Below are 19,453 nucleotides of genomic sequence, written 5' to 3' on the forward strand. Positions count from 1 at the left end.
ACACTCACATAAAAAAAAAAAAAAGTTCAAAAACGCATCAAAATAGCTTATGAAAACACGTTTTCTTAGAAAACAGTGCCAAAAATCACTTGCTATTTTTCTTTTTAGAAACATTTTTCACGTGGCTTTTTCAGCCTCAAAAATCAACATCAAAATATTTTGAATATACCTTAATGGTTTGTTCACATAATGCAATTGTGCTATGTTGTTTCCCTCACAATTCTCTAAAATCGTGGTATCGATGGAAGCATTTTTACTTCATTTTTACTTCCTGGAGCTGTTAACACGATGATTGCATCGTGTTAACAGCTCCAGGCCGAATAAAACAGATTTTACTCTATAAACAACTTGGATCCAGCTTCTATAAAATAATATAAAAGCTGAGTTTTCTCGGATTCGACTGCTGTTTATTTTCTGTCCGCAATATTCCGCCAGTGTTCAGCTATCTGGCTTTTCACAGGTGCCTGATAAATGCAGACATATTCAAATGCTCTCCCAAAATAAGCTTTTTCCATTCACAAAGTGGATTAAAGTCTATTGATCTGAACGTCTCTGTATATCAATCATGCTGCTTCCGTTTTTCACATCGTTTAATTTCCTCTCTATAAGACCGCCCATCGTTCCTGATCTGTAATCCCGATGTCATGTACCATCCTCTCACCAGACATTTGACAATGTATCAGTTTTGTTTCCGAGTGTTACTTTGATATCACTACTTGTTTTTTTGGGGGCAAAAGACACATATTGCCACAACATTTGCCCTAAATTCTTCACATTTCCAAGCTTCGCTTAGATAAGACCCTTACAGACCGCTCATGTACATGCCATTATTGTCTTTCAGTGGCCTATAATTATGTACCGAAGCCTTCAATTACCAAAGGGGAAGCGATGCATGAGGCTGCAGATTTAAAGCACAGCCGCTTGATTTCCCAAAAACGAGAGATTTCAATAGCAAAATCAGGAAAACAAAAGCATACAAAGAAAAAACGAAAAAATACTAAAAAAAATACACAATTCTACTAAGAAGGTCCAGTACAATAAATTAGGAATGTGCAAATTAATATACAACGGAAATACGGTACATACGATATTTTTTTTTATTTTGCTACAAAATGCATGGTTTTTGTGTTTTAATTTTCTATTGTGCTTGCAATAAAAAAGCACAAAAAAAAACACAAAAAAAAAACAACAACCCCCTACAAGGAAACACCACCATAGTAACTATATGTACAGCCCTTTATTGTTACTCTTAGCCAGCTTGCTGCATCTCTGGATAGCAGGACTTGCTGAGACTTGTAGTTCTACAGAGGCAGAAGAATCAAAACATAAGAATATATATTTTCTGGCTTCCTCCATGACCACCATTAACCCACTCACAACATTGAGCAGAGAAATGAAGACGTTATTGAGTCCACACCATGTGCGGTTCACAAAAAGAGCCGGCGTGTAACACAGACACTCCCCGATGCTAGTGCAACTGCATGTACTGCTCCTTAGATCGATGCACACTGAGGCTTTACACTTACTGAAGTGTGCACCGACATTGGTGAAGTGTGCACCGACAATGGTGAAGTGTGCACCGACATTGGTGAAGTGTGCACCGACAATGGTGAAGTGTGCACCGACAATGGTGAAGTGTGCACCGACAATGGTAAAGTGTGCACCGACAATGGTAAAGTGTGCACCGACAATGGTGAAGTGTGCACCGACAATGGTGAAGTGTGCACCGACAATGGTGAAGTGTGCACCGACAATGGTGAAGTGTGCACCGACAATGGTGAAGTGTGCACCGACAATGGTGAAGTGTGCACCGACAATGGTGAAGTGTGCACCGACAATGATGAAGTGTGCAACGACAATGATGAAGTGTGCACCGACAATGGTGAAGTGTGCACCGACAATGGTGAAGTGTGCACCGACAATGGTGAAGTGGGCACCGACAATGAAGTGTGCACCGACAATGATGAAGTGTGCACCGACAATGGTGAAGTGTGCACCGACAATGGTGAAGTGTGCACCGACAATGGTGAAGTGGGCACCGACAATGGTGAAGTGTGCACCGACAATGGTGAAGTGTGCACCGACAATGGTGAAGTGTGCACCGACAATGGTGAAGTGTGCACCGACAATGGTGAAGTGTGCACCGACAATGGTGAAGTGTGCACCGACAATGGTGAAGTGTGCACCGACAATGGTGAAGTGTGCACCGACAATGGTGAAGTGGGCACCGACATTGTTGAAGTGTGCACCGACAATGGTGAAGTGTGCACCGACAATGGTGAAGTGTGCACCGACAATGGTGAAGTGTGCACCGACAATGGTGAAGTGTGCACCGACAATGATGAAGTGTGCACCGACAATGACAGCATCAGACATAAAGATATAACCCATTTGCCCAATCTCCAGTGTTGCTGACAGCTGTCTGTCTGCTCCGTTCATTATAAATAGGGATTTCATTCCCGCATGGAAATCGGTAGTCAATTAACTAGCAAACACAAAAGGTGCAAAACAAATACACCATAAAAAAACAAAACAGGTAATGAAATTAAACCTATAGGTAAAAATAGATGCAGAATATGACTATATGCACAAAAAACTGCAAAATGGATAAAATGACAAAAAAAAAATAGAGAAAAAAAACACAAAAATATATTACAAAAAATAGTAAATCCTTCCTCAGTGTATTGTTTACAAAAACACATCAGACACACAGACACGTCCTACAGTACCTCCAAAATGCACTTTCTTCTTGAATTTGGAAGTGTCTGCCATAGTTTCCAAGCTAGATGTGACCATCTCACACGGAGATCTCGGGACCACACATTCCGAGGGATCCCTTCTTCCCTGCCGCTCCTCACATCACTTCATCAATTATATTCCCACATTCTGCTGATTAAAGTTTGTAAGTCCTGTAATATCCACAGGGAAAAAAATGGGCTCGTGTTCCTTTTGCTTGTTTTTTTGCTTTTGTCTTTTTTTTTTTTTTTTTGCAAAACAGAATAAAAAAAAATACAAAATGATACAAAAATGAACAATGCTAAAAAGTCAGCAGAGCACATGAGGTGCAAGATTTCTTCTCTTTTTTTTTTTCCGGACAGGAAGGGGAATAAAAAGAACCACGGAAGGAGGAATGTGTTATTTTACACAAGTTGTAAGCTCAGAATAAGGACCACATCTCTCTGTGCCCACACTCTAGCAACGGGTTCTTTCTCTGCTGTGCGTTACCATGGAAATGCATCAGTCACTAATCGAAATAAGTGCGGGTGAAGGACGCCTGAAAACCTGGAGCAATTACGCATGCCATTAGAGAGGATAAGAAAATGATTCAATCCCTCTTTTAGTTACATGGCAGAGCGTGCGCTTTGTTGTATATATATATATATATATATATATATATCTTTTTTTTTACAAACAATGATCAATGCATATATTTTATTCTGAACCCTGCCCTTGTTGTTTGCCTTTTTTGGCCATGACAACATAATAACTCGTGATCTCGTAACCAGAATTATCTTGTGGAAGAATTATTTTTTTCCATTGCAAATGATGCCCCAAAGTGGATGACAGCAGACCTGTCTTGGTAACTACAATTCTGATTTTCTGCCTGACGCGACCACGAAGGACGGAAGAGGCACTAATGCAGCCTGAGTGCTAAAACTGCTGCATCAATCGCACGCCGCCTGCACAGTATTCTGCGAGGGTCCAAATAATTAGACTAGAACCCATGTATTATACTAACCGGGTGTGATACTTTCCTCTAAGAGTATATTCATGTTCACACTACATTTGTGCCACACGTGGCTCCATCTGAACTCCCAGAAAAAGCTGAATTTCGTCATGCCTCCTGACCGAACCATAGATTTTAATTATCAAATAGAGTCTAATTTAAACTGCAACTTTAGACTGAGCTTTTATTTGTGGCTGCATCCATCTTTGACGTAAAAAGCGATAGTGTTGTCTTGTGTGCTATTTTATTTCAAATTTCAAAGATACGGCCAAAAATAAAAGCTCAAAAGTTGAATTTTGGGCTCCATTTGATAATAATTTCTGGAACAAAGTCACAAGCCAAACAGACTGTACTGTTAGACCGGTCAGGCAGAAGATCAAAGGTGGAGGTGCACTTAAAAGAAAAAGTTCTCATTGCTGTCATGCTGCTGTAGTGCAGTATAACGCAACCTCCACCAGAGGGAGCTTGAGAGAAATGAGACTGTGTACACAGAGAAGCACCACAGAGCAGCACCACAGGCGCCACCAAGTGGCGAGAGAGTGGTCAGACAAGCCGAGTCAAAATACAGTCAGAGGCAGAAGTACCAAAAAGGGATAAGCCAGAAATGAAAAAGAAAAAATGCACTGTTGAGGGATTGGTGAGCTGACTTATTTTCTTCCCATTTTTTCCTTTTTCCCTATTTTTGTAAAAAGGGATAAGCATCAAACGTGGTCAGAAACAAGCCAGGAGGTTCAGCAACGGTCAGAAGCGGATAAGACTAAGTCAGAAAGCAGAAGCGATTTCGAATACGAGCCAAGTCAGGAACCAGAGAATCAAACAGAGAAACACTAGGAAAAGGGCAAACAGAGGGAGTCAACAGACATGGGGCAAGTCAGGGATCACAGCAGGGCAAATCAAGAGTTACCAGAGTCAGATTCACACGCTGAAGGCAGAACTATAACTGACACCACCAGCAGGATACCTGGGAGCTAAATAGCAAACCTGAGCCCCATGAGGCAGAGCAAAGTTAACCCTTGACATGATCCGCCCGGAAGAAGAGCAGACAGGACTAAACCCTGGAACTGATCATGACAATGCTATGGTAAACGTAAGGTGTAAGTTCAGAGTCACACTTGTATCCGATGTGAGAGCGGGAGCTGAGTGTCATGCTACTGTGCTGCGAATCTCTCCCATGACAGGATTGGATCACAGGTGGGGAGGAGATGGAGAAAGTGATGTCTCCACCTCCTGACACGTCGTATATTGGACTGCACTGGGGTGACATCCGAGTGCAATGTGATGTTTCTCTCCCACCCATAGACTTTCCCTAGGGAAAATAAGGGACTAAAAATGTTAATGTCTTCCACTAATCAGGCCGACAATTCCGCATCGATGACAAAGGTATTTGTTGTGCACTTTTGTAATTACAAAAGACTGAGCGTCTTCTAAATGCAGATGAATAACGCTACAAGTGAGGCATATATAAGCATTGTCCATCTTCGGAAGGATTTACATCACAAGCATTTACTTCTACCAAGGTGACGGCGATCTATGCCGGGTGCAGATCCATTGCTCAGCTAAGAGAAAATCACAGGAACAGAGCAACTTCTGCAAGGAAAGAAAGGGGCAGACCTCTGTGCGGAGCCAGAGAACCGCAGCTTTCCCGGCTTCATGTAGAAGGTTAATAAACTGGAAACTTTCCTGATTTTTTAACATAGTTTTAAATTCTACCATGTTATTTTTCAACATTCTAAAAGTTAGATGTCACTTAATTTTTTTTTTCAGTGGCTCCATTAGCCCCTTTCTGACATCGGACGTACTATCCCGTCCATGTGGGGTGGGCCCCTATGACCATGGACGGGATAGTACGTCCAGCGCGATCGGCGGCGCTCACGGGGGGAGCGCCGCCGATCGCGGCCGGGTGTCAGCTGTTTATCGCAGCTGACATCCGGCACTATGTGCCAGGAGCGGTCACGGACCGCCCCCGGCACATTAACCCCCGGCACACCGCGATCAAAGATGATCGCGATGTGCCGGCGGTGCAGGGAAGCATCGCGCAGGGAGGGGGCTCCCTGCGGGCTTCCCTGAGACCCCCGGAGCAACGCGATGTGATCGCGTTGCTGTGAGGGTCTCACCTCCCTCCCTGCTCCCTCCAGCCCCGGATCCAAGATGGCCGCGGATCCGGGTCCTGCAGGGAGGGAGGTGGCTTCACAGAGCCTGCTTAGAGCAGGCACTGTGAAGGCTGCAGCGCTGCATGTCAGATCAGTGATCTGACAGAGTGCTGTGCAAACTGTCAGATCACTGATCTGTGATGTCCCCCCCTGGGACAAAGTAAAAAAGTAAAAAAAAAAAATTTCAAATGTGTAAAAAAAAAATAAAAAAAAATATTCCAAAATAATGAAAAAAAAATATACAGTGGGGCAAAAAAGTATTTAGTCAGTCAGCAATAGTGCAAGTTCCACCACTTAAAAAGATGAGAGGCGTCTGTAATTTACATCATAGGTAGACCTCAACTATGGGAGACAAACTGAGAAAAAAAATCCAGAAAATCACATTGTCTGTTTTTTTAACATTTTATTTGCATATTATGGTGGAAAATAAGTATTTGGTCAGAAACAAACAATCAAGATTTCTGGCTCTCACAGACCTGTAACTTCTTCTTTAAGAGTCTCCTCTCTCCTCCACTCATTACCTGTAGTAATGGCACCTGTTTAAACTTGTTATCAGTATAAAAAGACACCTGTGCACACCCTCAAACAGTCTGACTCCAAACTCCACTATGGTGAAGACCAAAGAGCTGTCAAAGGACACCAGAAACAAAATTGTAGTCCTGCACCAGGCTGGGAAGACTGAATCTGCAATAGCCAACCAGCTTGGAGTGAACAAATCAACAGTGGGAGCAATAATTAGAAATTGGAAGACATACAAGACCACTGATAATCTCCCTCGATCTGGGGCTCCACGCAAAATCCCACCCCGTGGGGTCAGAATGATCACAAGAACGGTGAGCAAAAATCCCAGAACCACGCGGGGGGACCTAGTGAATGAACTGCAGAGAGCTGGGACCAATGTAACAAGGCCTACCATAAGTAACACACTACGCCACCATGGACTCAGATCCTGCAGTGCCAGACGTGTCCCACTGCTTAAGCCAGTACATGTCCGGGCCCGTCTGAAGTTTGCTAGAGAGCATTTGGATGATCCAGAGGAGTTTTGGGAGAATGTCCTATGGTCTGATGAAACCAAACTGGAACTGTTTGGTAGAAACACAACTTGTCGTGTTTGGAGGAAAAAGAATACTGAGTTGCATCCATCAAACACCATACCTACTGTAAAGCATGGTGGTGGAAACATCATGCTTTGGGGCCGTTTCTCTGCAAAGGGGTCAGGACGACTGATCCGGGTACATGAAAGAATGAATGGGGCCATGTATCGTGAGATTTTGAGTGCAAACCTCCTTCCATCAGCAAGGGCATTGAAGATGAAACGTGGCTGGGTCTTTCAACATGACAATGATCCAAAGCACACCGCCAGGGCAACGAAGGAGTGGCTTCGTAAGAAGCATTTCAAGGTCCTGGAGTGGCCTAGCCAGTCTCCAGATCTCAACCCTATAGAAAACCTTTGGAGGGAGTTGAAAGTCCGTGTTGCCAAGCGAAAAGCCAAAAACATCACTGCTCTAGAGGAGATCTGCATGGAGGAATGGGCCAACATACCAACAACAGTGTGTAGCAACCTTGTGAAGACTTACAGAAAACGTTTGACCTCTGTCATTGCCAACAAAGGATATATTACAAAGTATTGAGATGAAATTTTGTTTCTGACCAAATACTTATTTTCCACCATAATATGCAAATAAAATGTTAAAAAAAACAGACAATGTGATTTTCTGGATTTTTTTTTCTCAGTTTGTCTCCCATAGTTGAGGTCTACCTATGATGTAAATTACAGACGCCTCTCATCTTTTTAAGTGGTGGAACTTGCACTATTGCTGACTGACTAAATACTTTTTTGCCCCACTGTATATATTATTCCCATAAATACATTTCTTTATCTAAATAAAAAAAACAAAACAATAAAAGTACACATATTTTGTATCGCCGCGTCCGTAACGGCCCGACCTATAAAACTGGCCCACTAGTTAACCCCTTCAGTAAACACCGTAAGAAAAAAAAAAAAAAAACGAGGCAAAAAACAACGCTTTATTATCATACCGCCGAACAAAAAGTGGAATAACACGCGATCAAAAAGACAGATATAAATAACCATGGTACCGCTGAAAACGTCATCTTGTCCCGCAAAAAAACGAGCCACCATACAGCATCATCAGCAAAAAAATAAAAAAGTTATAGTCCTGAGACTAAATCGAGGCCAAAATAATTATTTTTTCTATAAAATAGTTTTTATCGTATAAAAGCGTCAAAACATAAAAAAATGATATAAATGAGGTGTCGCTGTAATCGTACTGACCTGACGAATAAAACTGCTTTATCAATTTTACCAAACGCGGAACGGTATAAACGCCTCCCCCAAAAGAAATTCATGAATAGCTGGTTTTTGGTCATTCTGCCTCACAAAAATCGGAATAAAAAGCGATCAAAAAATGTCACGTGCCCGAAAATGTTACCAATAAAAACGTCAACTCGTCTCGCAAAAAACAAGACCTCACATGACTCTGTGGACCAAAATATAGAAAAATTATAGCTCTCAAAATGTGGTAACGCAAAAAATATTTTTTGCAATAAAAAGCGTCTTTCAGTGTGTGACGGCTGCCAATCATAAAAATCCGCTAAAAAACCCGCTATAAAAGTAAATCAAACCCCCCTTCATCACCCCCTTAGTTAGGGAAAAATTAAAAAAATGTATTTATTTCCATTTTCCCATTAGGGCTAGGGTTAGAGTTAGGGCTAGGGTTAGGGCTAGGGTTAGGGCTAGGGTTAGGGCTAGGGTTAGGGCTAGGGTTAGGGTTAGGATTAGGGTTAGGGCTAGGGTTAGGGCTAGGGCTACAGTTTGGGTTGGGGCTAAAGTTACAGTTAGGGTTTAGATTACATTTACGGTTGGGAATAGGGTTGGGATTAGGGTTAGGGGTGTGTCAGGGTTAGAGGTGTGGTTAGGGTTACTGTTGGGATTAGGGTTAGGGATGTGTTTGGATTAGGGTTTCAGTTATAATTGGGGGGTTTCCACTGTTTAGGCACATCAGGGGCTCTCCAAACGCGACATGGCGTCCGATCTCAATTCCAGCCAATTCTGCGTTGAAAAAGTAAAACAGTGCTCCTTCCCTTCCGAGCTCTCCCGTGTGCCCAAACAGGGGTTTACCCCAACATATGGGGTATCAGCGTACTCAGGACAAATAGGACAACAACTTTTGGGGTCCAATTTCTCCTGTTACCCTTGGGAAAATACAAAACTCGGGGCTAAAACATATTTTTTGTGGGAAAAAAAAAGATTTTTTATTTTCACGGCTCTGCGTTATAAACTGTAGTGAAACACTTGGGGGTTCAAAGTTCTCACAACACATCTAGATTAGTTCCCTGGGGGGTCTAGTTTCCAATATGGGGTTACTTGTGGGGGGTTTCTACTGTTTAGGTACATTAGGGGTTCTGCAAACGCAATGTGACGTCTGCAGACCATTCCATCTAAGTCTGCATTCCAAATGGCGCTCCTTCCCTTCCGAGCTCTGCCATGCGCTCAAACGGTGGTTTCCCCCAACATACGGGGTATCAGCGTACTCAGGACAAATTGGACAACAACTTTTGGGGTCGAATTTCTCCTCTTACCCTCGGGAAAATACAAAACTGGGGGCTAAAAAAAAATTTGGGGGGGAAAGATTTTTTTTTTTAATTTTCACGGCTCTGCGTTACAAACTGTAGTGAAACACTTGGGGGTTCAAAGCTATCACAACACATCTAGATGAGTTCCTTAGGGGGTCTAGTTTCCAAAATGGTGTCACTTGTGGGAGGTTTCTACTGTTTAGGTACATTAGGGGCTCTGCAAATGCAATGTGACACCTGCAGACCATTCCATCTAAGTCCTCATTCCAAATGGAGCTCCTTCCCTTCCGAGCCCTCCCATGCGCCCAAACAGTGGTTCCCCCCCACATATGGGGTATCAGCGCACTCAGGACAAATTGGACAACAAATTGTGGGGTCGAATTTCTCCTGTTACCCTCGGGAAAATACAAAACTGGGGGCTAAAAAATAATTTTTGTGGGAAAAAATTTTTGTTTTATTTTTACGGCTCTCCATTATAAACTTCTGTGAAGCCCTTGGTGGGTCAAAGCGCTCAGCACACATCTAGATAAGTTCCTAAGGGGGTCTACTTTCCAAAATGGTGTCACTTGTGGGGGGTTTCTACTGTTTAGGTACTTTAGGGGCTCTGCAAACGCAATGTGACACCTGCAGACCATTCCATCTAAGTCTGCATTCAAATGGCACTCCTTCCCTTCTGAGCCCTCCCATGTGCCCAAACAGTGGTTCCCCCCACATATGGTGTATCATCGCACTCAGGACAAATTGGGCAACAAATTTTGGGGTCCAATTTCTCCTGTTACCCTCAGGAAAATACAAAACTGGGGGCTAAAACATATTTTTTGTGGGAAAAAAAAAGATTTTTTATTTTCACGGCTCTGCGTTATAAACTGTAGTGAAACACTTGGGGGTTCAAAGTTCTCACAACACATCTAGATTAGTTCCCTGGGGGGTCTACTTTCCAAAATGGTGTCACTTGTGGGGGGTTTCAATGTTTAGGCACATCAGTGGCTCTTCAAACGCAACATGACGTCCCATCTCAATTTCTGTCAATTTTGCATTGAAAAGTCAAACGGCGCTCCTTCCCTTCCGAGCTCTCCCATCCGCCCAAACAGTGGTTTACCCCCACATATGGGCTATCAGCGTACTCAGGACAAATTGTACAACAACTTTTGGGGTCCAATTTCTTCTCTTACCCTTAGGAAAATAAAAAATTGGGGGCGAAAAGATAATTTTTGTGAAAAAATATGATTTTTTATTTTTACGGCTCTGCATTATAAACTTCTGTGAAGCACTTGGTGGGTCAAAGTGCTCACCACACCTCTAGATAAGTTCCTTAGGGGGTCTACTTTCCAAAATGGTGTCACTTGTGGGGGGTTTCAATGTTTAGGCACATCAGTGGCTCTTCAAACGCAACATGACGTCCCATCTCAATTCCTGTCAATTTTGCATTGAAAAGTCAAACGGCGCTCCTTCCCTTCCGAGCTCTCCCATCCGCCCAAACAGTGGTTTACCCCCACATATGGGCTATCAGCGTACTCAGGACAAATTGTACAACAACTTTTGGGGTCCAATTTCTTCTCTTACCCTTGGGAAAATAAAAAATTGGGGGCGAAAAGATAATTTTTGTGAAAAAATATGATTTTTTATTTTTACGGTTCTACATTATAAACTTCTGTGAAGCACTTGTTGGGTCAAGGTGCTCACCACACCTCTAGATAAGTTCCTTAGGGGGTCTACTTTCCAAAATGGTGTCACTTGTGGGAGGTTTCAATGTTTAGCCACATCAGGGGCTCTCCAAACGAAACATGGCGTCCCATCTCAATTCCAGTCAATTTTGCATTGAAAAGTCAAATGGCGCTCCTTCGCTTCCGAGCTCTGCCATGCGCCCAAACAGTGGTTTACCCCCACATGTGGGGTATTGGCATACTCAGGACAAATTGTACAACAATGTTTGGGGTCCATTTTCTCCTGTTACCCTTGGTAAAATAAAACAAATTGGAGCTGAATTAAATTTTTTGTGAAAAAAAGTTAAATGTTCATTTTTATTTAAACATTCAAAAAATTCCTGTGAAGCACCAGAAGGGTTAATAAACTTCTTGAATATGGTTTTGAGCACCTTGAGGGGTGTAGTTTTTAGAATGGTGTCACACTTGGGTATTTTCTATCATATAGACCCCTCAAAATGACTTCAAATGAGATGTGGTCCCTAAAATAAAATGGTGTTGTAGAAATGAGAAATTGCTGGTCAACTTTTAACCCTTATAACTCCCTAACAAAAAAAAAATTTTGGTTCCAAAATTGTGCTGACGTAAAGTAGACATGTGGGAAATGTTACTTATTAAGTATTTTGTGTGACATATCTCTGTGATTTAATTGCATAAAAATTCAAAGTTGGAAAATTGCGAAATTTTCATAATTTTCGCCAAATTTCCGTTTTTTTCACAAATAAACGCAGGTACTATCAAAGAATTTTTACCATTGTCATGAAGTACAATATGTCACGAGAAAACAATGTCAGAATCACCAGGATCCATTGAAGCGTTCCAGAGTTATAACCTCATAAAGGGACAGTGGTCAGAATTGTAAAAATTGGCCCGGTCATTAACGTGCAAACCACCCTTGGGGGTAAAGGGGTTAAAAAAGGCTTAAAGTGGAAGAGAGGCTGCGGTTCACGAGGTAAGAATACATTTTTTACAATTTTAGGCAGCAATCTACTACAATTCAAAAATTGACAACCCCATTAAGGGTGCTTTCCGCAACTCTAAAAAGGTGGGGAAACAAGTTAACTTCCCCATACAAATCCCTGAGATCCACTGATTCTGCTATGGTTTCCTGTTTTGCCCTGTGTCTCTCCATTGCAGAGATTTTGCCATTTGTTGCTCCTGGAGCGCAGATTGTGAAATCTCTACTTATAGATCAACCAGTCTTCTCTGGGGTCATGTGTTTTTAACCCTCCATCCTAAACACTGCCAATCACAGAGTAGCAGCTGATCTAGAAATCTAAGACGCTGTTGAGCTGTGATTGGAAAAGTGTCTGGGAGAGAGGGATGAAAGTACATGCCCCCAGAGAAGACTCTGAAGAAACGCCCAGTTGATCTTTAAACAGAGATTTCACATACAACGCTCCAGAAGAAGCAAAATGTGAATTTATCTGCAATGCATAGATGCAGAGAAAAAATAGAAAAAAAGGGATTTTTACAAGGTAATTAGCTCAATATTTTGAGCAACTGACATGTCCGCTTTAACATTGCTGACATAATCTTAGAATAAGTCTGCAAAACCTGATAAGCGGAGGCTGATTTCAGACACCCCCACTGATCAACTGACTAAAAGAGCTGTGGTACAGCAGAGGTGGCACAGCTCCGTACAGTGTGTAGTGTAACTCTCTCCCATGCAAGTGAATGAAACAGAGGGTAGATATTTATATCTTAAATGCACGTATAAATAATAATTGCTAGTTGGGCAACAAAGGAACGCTCTTTGCACCATTGGCGTGGCCAAATAGTTCAGTGCACCTTCCCATCTAATTGTTCTGTATTTATCTCCGCCCTCTGTTCCTTTAGTGACAGCTCTGACTTGTATCGCAGCCACAAATAGATGGAAATTAAGTAGATAGGGAGGTGCACTGAACTGTTCAGCCAAGGCAAGGGTGCCCCAAGCGTCTGTGCTTAGTGTGAACAGACATATTGTGCTGACAGAGCAGATGTCATGAGTGGGGGTCATAAGACAAGTGTTTGCCTCCTACAGCCAAGCCTTGTAACATAGAACAACTGGCGTTACCATTTTCACTGCCTTGGCTATGGGTTGCATTTTCTATAACCTAGAGAGCGCCCCTCTGAGGTCAGATATCACACCATTTTGTAAACATTGTAAGAACAGAATATATCTATACAGAAAAGAAGACGAAGGGGAATCTCAGGGAAAATAAATGAATTCCAGATTCCTCATCTTTGATCATTGCAGTGATGCACCTTTCTGACATCCCTGTGATTGACAATCACATTGGAAATTTTGTGGAAAAAAAATGGAGAGGCTGTCAATCACAGAATATTCAGCAAACTGCTGCGCTGACATCTCAGCGGCGCTGACAGATAATCTGCTCCGGGCGTTACCGCTTCCCTGATACATATACAGTACAGCCAGAGCATGTATAGCACAAACATTGGCGCCATTCCACGTGTAGTAGGCGACACGTTACCCCATCAAACTCATTACCGGCATTGTCTGTCTGGAATTGCCTATGGAAAAAACATTTCAGTGACAACACAAAGAGCAGCAGTGATTTCATGGCTCCATCTTATATCCGCATTTAACTCTTCTAGATTTACCCATTAAAGTAATCTCGGCTAATTAGTGCATCAATTCCAGCTCATCAAGCGCCGAGGATTTACCAATGTACAGTGGTTAATTCTAGTTTATCGCTTATTGTAGAACCACAGGGCCAACCATGTCAATTGACATTCCATATGCTTCAATAAACACTTTGGCCATTTTCTACATTAGCAAATCAGAACGGCAGGAAAAGAAAAACACCCAAAATAAATTGGAGGGAAAGCCTTGGTGTAAATGGCATAGTGCCAATCAGAGACTTTGTGCCTCAGAGGCTAGTCCATGGCTTGTGCTCTACTCTGTCACCTTCTACTATATACGCCATTGTTTTTACTTCGTCCTTTCCACTTGTATTTTATCTTTATAGAGTTAAATTACATCACTAGATGGTGGCCCGATTCTAACGCATCGGGTATTCTAGAATATGTATGTAGTTTATTTATGAAGTTTTCAGAATAGTGCAATTTATACACAGGATTCGTCCGGCCGGGCGCGACCAATTAGCGAAGCGTGGTTCAAATTCCGCACCAATTCGCGGCCGGACTGCGCCTGTCGCTGATTGGTCACGCCCGGCCGTGAGCAATCAGTGAAGCCAGGGCCAGCTCCAGGTTTTATGAGGGCCTCGGGTGAAAGAGTCTCAGTGGGCCCCCCTCTTTAACACATACCACGATTCATGATGCACAGATACAGCAGAGAAATATAGCACAGCCAAGTACCATACATCCCACGTAGTATATACCACAGCCCACGTAGTATATAACACAGCCCACATAGTATATAACACAGCCCACGTAGTATATAACACAGCCCACGCAGTATATAACACAGCCCACGTAGTATATAACACAGCCCATAGTATATAACACAGCCCACGTAGTATATAACTGTTATGACCTGGTGGTTAAGAGGCCACACTGATATGACCTGGTGGCTAAAACGCAACATGGAACGAGCTCTGAGAAGGTGGTATCTCTACTGACCGCAGTCCCCAATCCTAACAACACAACTAGAAATAGCCGTGGGATGTTCCTGACACTCCCTAGACACCTCGTCACAGCCTCAGATATAATTACCCCTAAAGAAGGAAACAGAAAGCTATCTTGCCTCAGAGAAACCCCCAAAAGGAAAGACAGCCCCCACAAATATTGACTGTGAAAGGAGAGGGAAATGACGTACATAGAAATGAAATCAGAATTCAGCAAAGGGGAGGCCAAAACTAAACTATATAGACAGAAAGCAAAGGATACTGTGCGGTCAGTATTAAAAACTACAAAATCCACGCAGAGTTTACAAAAATGAACTCCACAACGACTCACGGTGTGGAGGGGCAAATCTGCTTTCCCAGAGCTTCCAGCTAGCCTGAATAAGACATAGTGACAAGCTGGACAAAAAGAGACAAAAATGCAGAACAATAGAGTCCAAACAAATGGACAAACAAATACAAGCAAAAACTTATCTTTTGCAGACAAGGACTGGCCATATGAGAAATCCAAGGAAAGAATCAAGTCCAACCAAGAACATTGACAGCAGGCATGAACTAAAGCCCAGAGCAGAATTAAATAGCAAACACAGGCTAGGCGATTAGTGAAGGCAGCTGCTACAGCCACCTAACAGAGCAGCAGTTCCACTCGAAACCACCAGAGGGAGCCCAAGGGCAGAACCCACAAAAATACCATTAGCAACCACAGGAGGGAGCTCCAGAACGGAACTCACAACATATAACACAGCCCACGTAGTATATAACACAGCCCACACAGTATAACACAGCCCACATAGTATATAACACAGCCCACATAGTATATAACACAGCCCACGTAGTATATAACACAGCCCACGTAGTATATAACACAGCCCACGTAGTATATAACACAGCCCACGTAGTATATAACACAGCCCACGTAGTATATAACACAGCCCACGTAGTATATAACACAGCCCACGCAGTATATAACACAGCCCACGCAGTATATAACACAGCCCACGTAGTATATAGCAGAGACATGTAGTATATAGCACAGCCCACGTAGTATATAGCACAGCCCACGTAGTATATAGCACAGCCCACGAAGTCTATAACACAGCCCATGTAGTATATAGCACAGCCCACGTAGTATATAGCACAGCCCACGCAGTGTATAACACAGCCTACATAGTATATAGCATAGACACGTAGTATTTTGCACAGCCACATAATATATTGCCCAGCCACGTAGTATATAGCACAGCCCCCATAGTATATAGCACAGACACATAGTATATTGCACAGCCACATAATATATTGCACAGCCACATAGTATATAGCACAGCCACGTAGTATATAGAACAGCCCATGCAGTATATAACACAGGCCACGTAGTATAGAGCACAGCGATGTAGTATATTGCCCAGCCACATAATATATACCACAGCCACGTAGTATATAGCACAGCCACATTGTATATAACACAGCCCACGCAGTATCTAACACAGCCCACGTAGTATATAGCAATGTGGGCTCCATATCCCTGTAAAAAAAAGAATTAAAATAAAAAATAGTTATATACTCACCTTCCGTCGGCCCCCGGATCCAGCCCAGGTGTTTACCGATGCTCCTCGCAACGCTCCGGTCCCAAGAATACATTGCGGTCTCGTGAGATGATGACGTAGCATCAATAGTAAAAAGTTGGTCACACAGGGTTAATAGCAACGTTAACGGAGTACGTTACAATGCGGCATAACGTGGTATAACGCAGCCATTAACCCTGTGTGAGCGCTGACTGGAGGGGGCACTGACAGAGTAGGAAGGGGCGAATTCGCGGCCGGACTGTGCCCATCGCTGATTGGTTGCGGCCTGGCGGCCGCGACCAGTCGGCAACGCGGGATTTCTGTGACAGACAGACAAACAGACGGAAGTGCCCCTTAGACGATTATATATATAGATAAGTTACAGTACAATGAAGATGCTAGTGGAGTCACGGATTGTAAATGCAAAACATTACTTACTTAAAGGGGTATTCCCACGAACAAAAGTTCATTTTAATCAATAGATCTTGGAATAATAACTTCCTTAATTGGATGAGAGTAATAAAATGCTCCTGTGCTGAAATAATCTTATCAATGTGCCCCTGCTGTGTGCTGTGTAATTACTGTGTCTAAAGGTACCGTCACACATAGCGACGCTGCAGCGATACCGACAACGATCCGGATCGCTGCAGCGTCGCTGTTTGGTCGCTGGAGAGCTGTCACACAGACAGCTCTCCAGCGACCAACGATCCCGAGGTCCCCGGTAACCAGGGTAAACATCGGGTAACTAAGCGCAGGGCCACGCTTAGTAACCCGATGTTTACCCTGGTTACCATCCTAAAAAGTAAAAAAACAAACGCTACATACTTACCTTCCGCTGTCTGTCCTCGGCGCTCTGCTTCTCTGGTCTGGCTGTGAGCGCCGGGCAGCCAGAAAGCAGAGCGATGACGTCACCGCTCTGCTTTCCGGCTGACCGACGCTCACAGCCAGAGCAGGAGGAGAGCAGAGCACAGCGCTGGAGGACAGACAGCGGTAGGTAAGTATGTAGTGTTTGTTTTTTTACTTTTAGGATGGTAACCAGAGTAAACATCGGGTTACTAAGCGCGGCCCTGCGCTTAGTTACCCGATGTTTACCCTGGTTACCAGCGAAGACATCGCTGAATCGGTGTCAAACACGCCGATTCAGCGATGTCTACGGGGAGTCCAGCGACGAAATAAAGTTCTGGACTTTCTTCCCCGACCAGCGATCTCCCAGCAGGGGCCTGATCGCTGCTGCCTGTCACACTGGACGATATCGCTAGCGAGGACGCTGCAACGTCACGGATCGCTAGCGATATCGTCTAGTGTGACAGTACCTTAAAGGTACCGTCACATTAAGCAACACTGCAGCGATATAGACAACGATGCCGATCACTGCAGCGTCGCTGTTTAGTCGTTGTGTGGTCGCTGGAAAGCTGTCACACAGACAGCTCTCCAGCGACCAACGATGCTGAAGTCCCCGGATAACCAGGGTAAACATCGGGTTAGTAAGCGCAGGGCCGCGCTTAGTAACCCGATATTTACCCTGGTTACCACTGTAAATGTAAAAAAAAAAAAAAAAAAAAACACTACATACTTACATTCCGGTGTCTGTCCCCCGGCGTCAGCTTCCCTGCACTGTGTAAGCGCCGGCCATAAAGCAGAGCGGTGACATCACCGCTGTGCTCTGCTTTACGGCCGGCGCTGACACAGTGCAGGGAAGCTGACGCCGAGGGACGTGACAGACATCGGAATGTAAGTATGTAGTGTTTTTTTTTTTTTTTTACATTTACAATGGTAACCAGGGTAAATATCAGGTTACTAAGCGCGGCCCTGCGCTTAGTAAACCGATGTTTACCCTGGTTACAAGTGAACACATCGCTGGATCAGCGCCACACATGCCGATTCTGTGATGTCAGCGGGTGATCCAGCGACGAAATAAAGTTCCTGACTTTCAGCTCCGACCAGCGATGTCACAGCAGGATCCTGATCGCTGCTGCCTGTCAAACACAACGATATCGCTAGCCAGGACGCTGCAACGTCACGGATCGCTAGCGTTCTAAAGTTGCTCAGTGTGAAGGTACCTTAACCTTGGAATATAGTCTGATCATACCTCATCTCCTGGCAGGGGAGGAAGCAAAAGAGGATTCAGACATTACAGCAATGGATCACAAATGATTCTTTTTGTGAGATGAAGCATTTCCCTTCCTGTTTTTAAACAATGTTTTACATCAAAGAATCATTTGTGATCTTATGCTGTAATGTCTTTACACTTTTTTGCTGCCCCAGAGGAGCTGTGTTATGATCAGACCATGTTCCTGTACAGTCAGACACAGCCATTACTTTGTGCCCCTGCTATGCACTTTTGTAAGATTAGCTCAGCACAGGAACATTTTATTTAAACACATCAATAAAATCAGTAACATATTTGTGAAAAAAAGTTACCGGTAAATGTTTATTTTTTTCCCGCATTCCAAAAATTCCTGTGAAGCACCTGAAGGATTGATAAACTTTTTGAATGTGGTTTTGAGCACCTTGAGGGGTGCAATTTTTAGAATGGTGTCTTTTTTAGGGTATTTTCTATCGTATAAACCCCTCAAAGTCACTTCAAATGTAAATGCTGTCCCTAAAAAAAATGGTTTTGTACATTTTGTTGGAAAGATTGGAAATCGCTGGTCAACTTTTAACCCTTAACTTCCTAACAAAAAAAAAATGTTTCAAAAAATGGTTCTGATGTAAAGTAGACTTGTGGGAATTGTTATTTATTAACTATTTTGTGTAACATATCTCGCTGATTTAAGGTCATAACAATTAAAAGTTTGAAATTTGCAAAATTTTCCAAATTTTATTCTTTTCCACAAATAAATGCAAGTCACATAGAAGAAATTTTACCACTATCATGAAGTATAATATGTCACGAAAAAACAATCTGAGAATCATTTATTACCTCATAAAGTGACAGTGGTCAGAATTGTAAAAATTGGCCTGGTGATTAATGTGCAAACCACCTTGGGGGGGTAAAATCCTGATGGGAACTGTTCCAAACTATACATTGCCCAATCAAAGGTTGTAAAAAACGTTTCAGAAAAAAAAAAAAAAACTGCCTCAGGATATGAGCACATAGAGTTTTATTCAGATTTTTTGAAAAGGA

The 19,453-nt window shown here is 43.0% G+C and overlaps 1 protein-coding gene across 12 annotated transcripts in view; it reads right to left on the minus strand.

Moving 5' to 3' along the window:
• SHANK2 (SH3 and multiple ankyrin repeat domains 2) overlaps positions 1-19,453 on the minus strand; it is a 528,042-nt gene that overhangs the window by 184,617 nt on the left and 323,972 nt on the right. Inside the window, exon 1 of one of the 12 annotated variants that reach the window (XM_069738620.1) lies at positions 2,730-3,213. The exons of the other annotated variants lie outside the window; for them this stretch is intronic. Within the exon in view, the coding sequence (XP_069594721.1) occupies positions 2,730-2,796 (67 nt within the window). The 5' untranslated portion in view covers positions 2,797-3,213. Of the gene's footprint in view, positions 1-2,729; positions 3,214-19,453 lie in introns of those variants that run through there. 12 annotated transcript variants of the gene reach the window in all.

The sequence above is a fragment of the Ranitomeya imitator genome, chromosome 9, assembly GCF_032444005.1.
Source record: "Ranitomeya imitator isolate aRanImi1 chromosome 9, aRanImi1.pri, whole genome shotgun sequence".
Classification (NCBI taxonomy): Eukaryota; Metazoa; Chordata; class Amphibia; order Anura; family Dendrobatidae; genus Ranitomeya; species Ranitomeya imitator.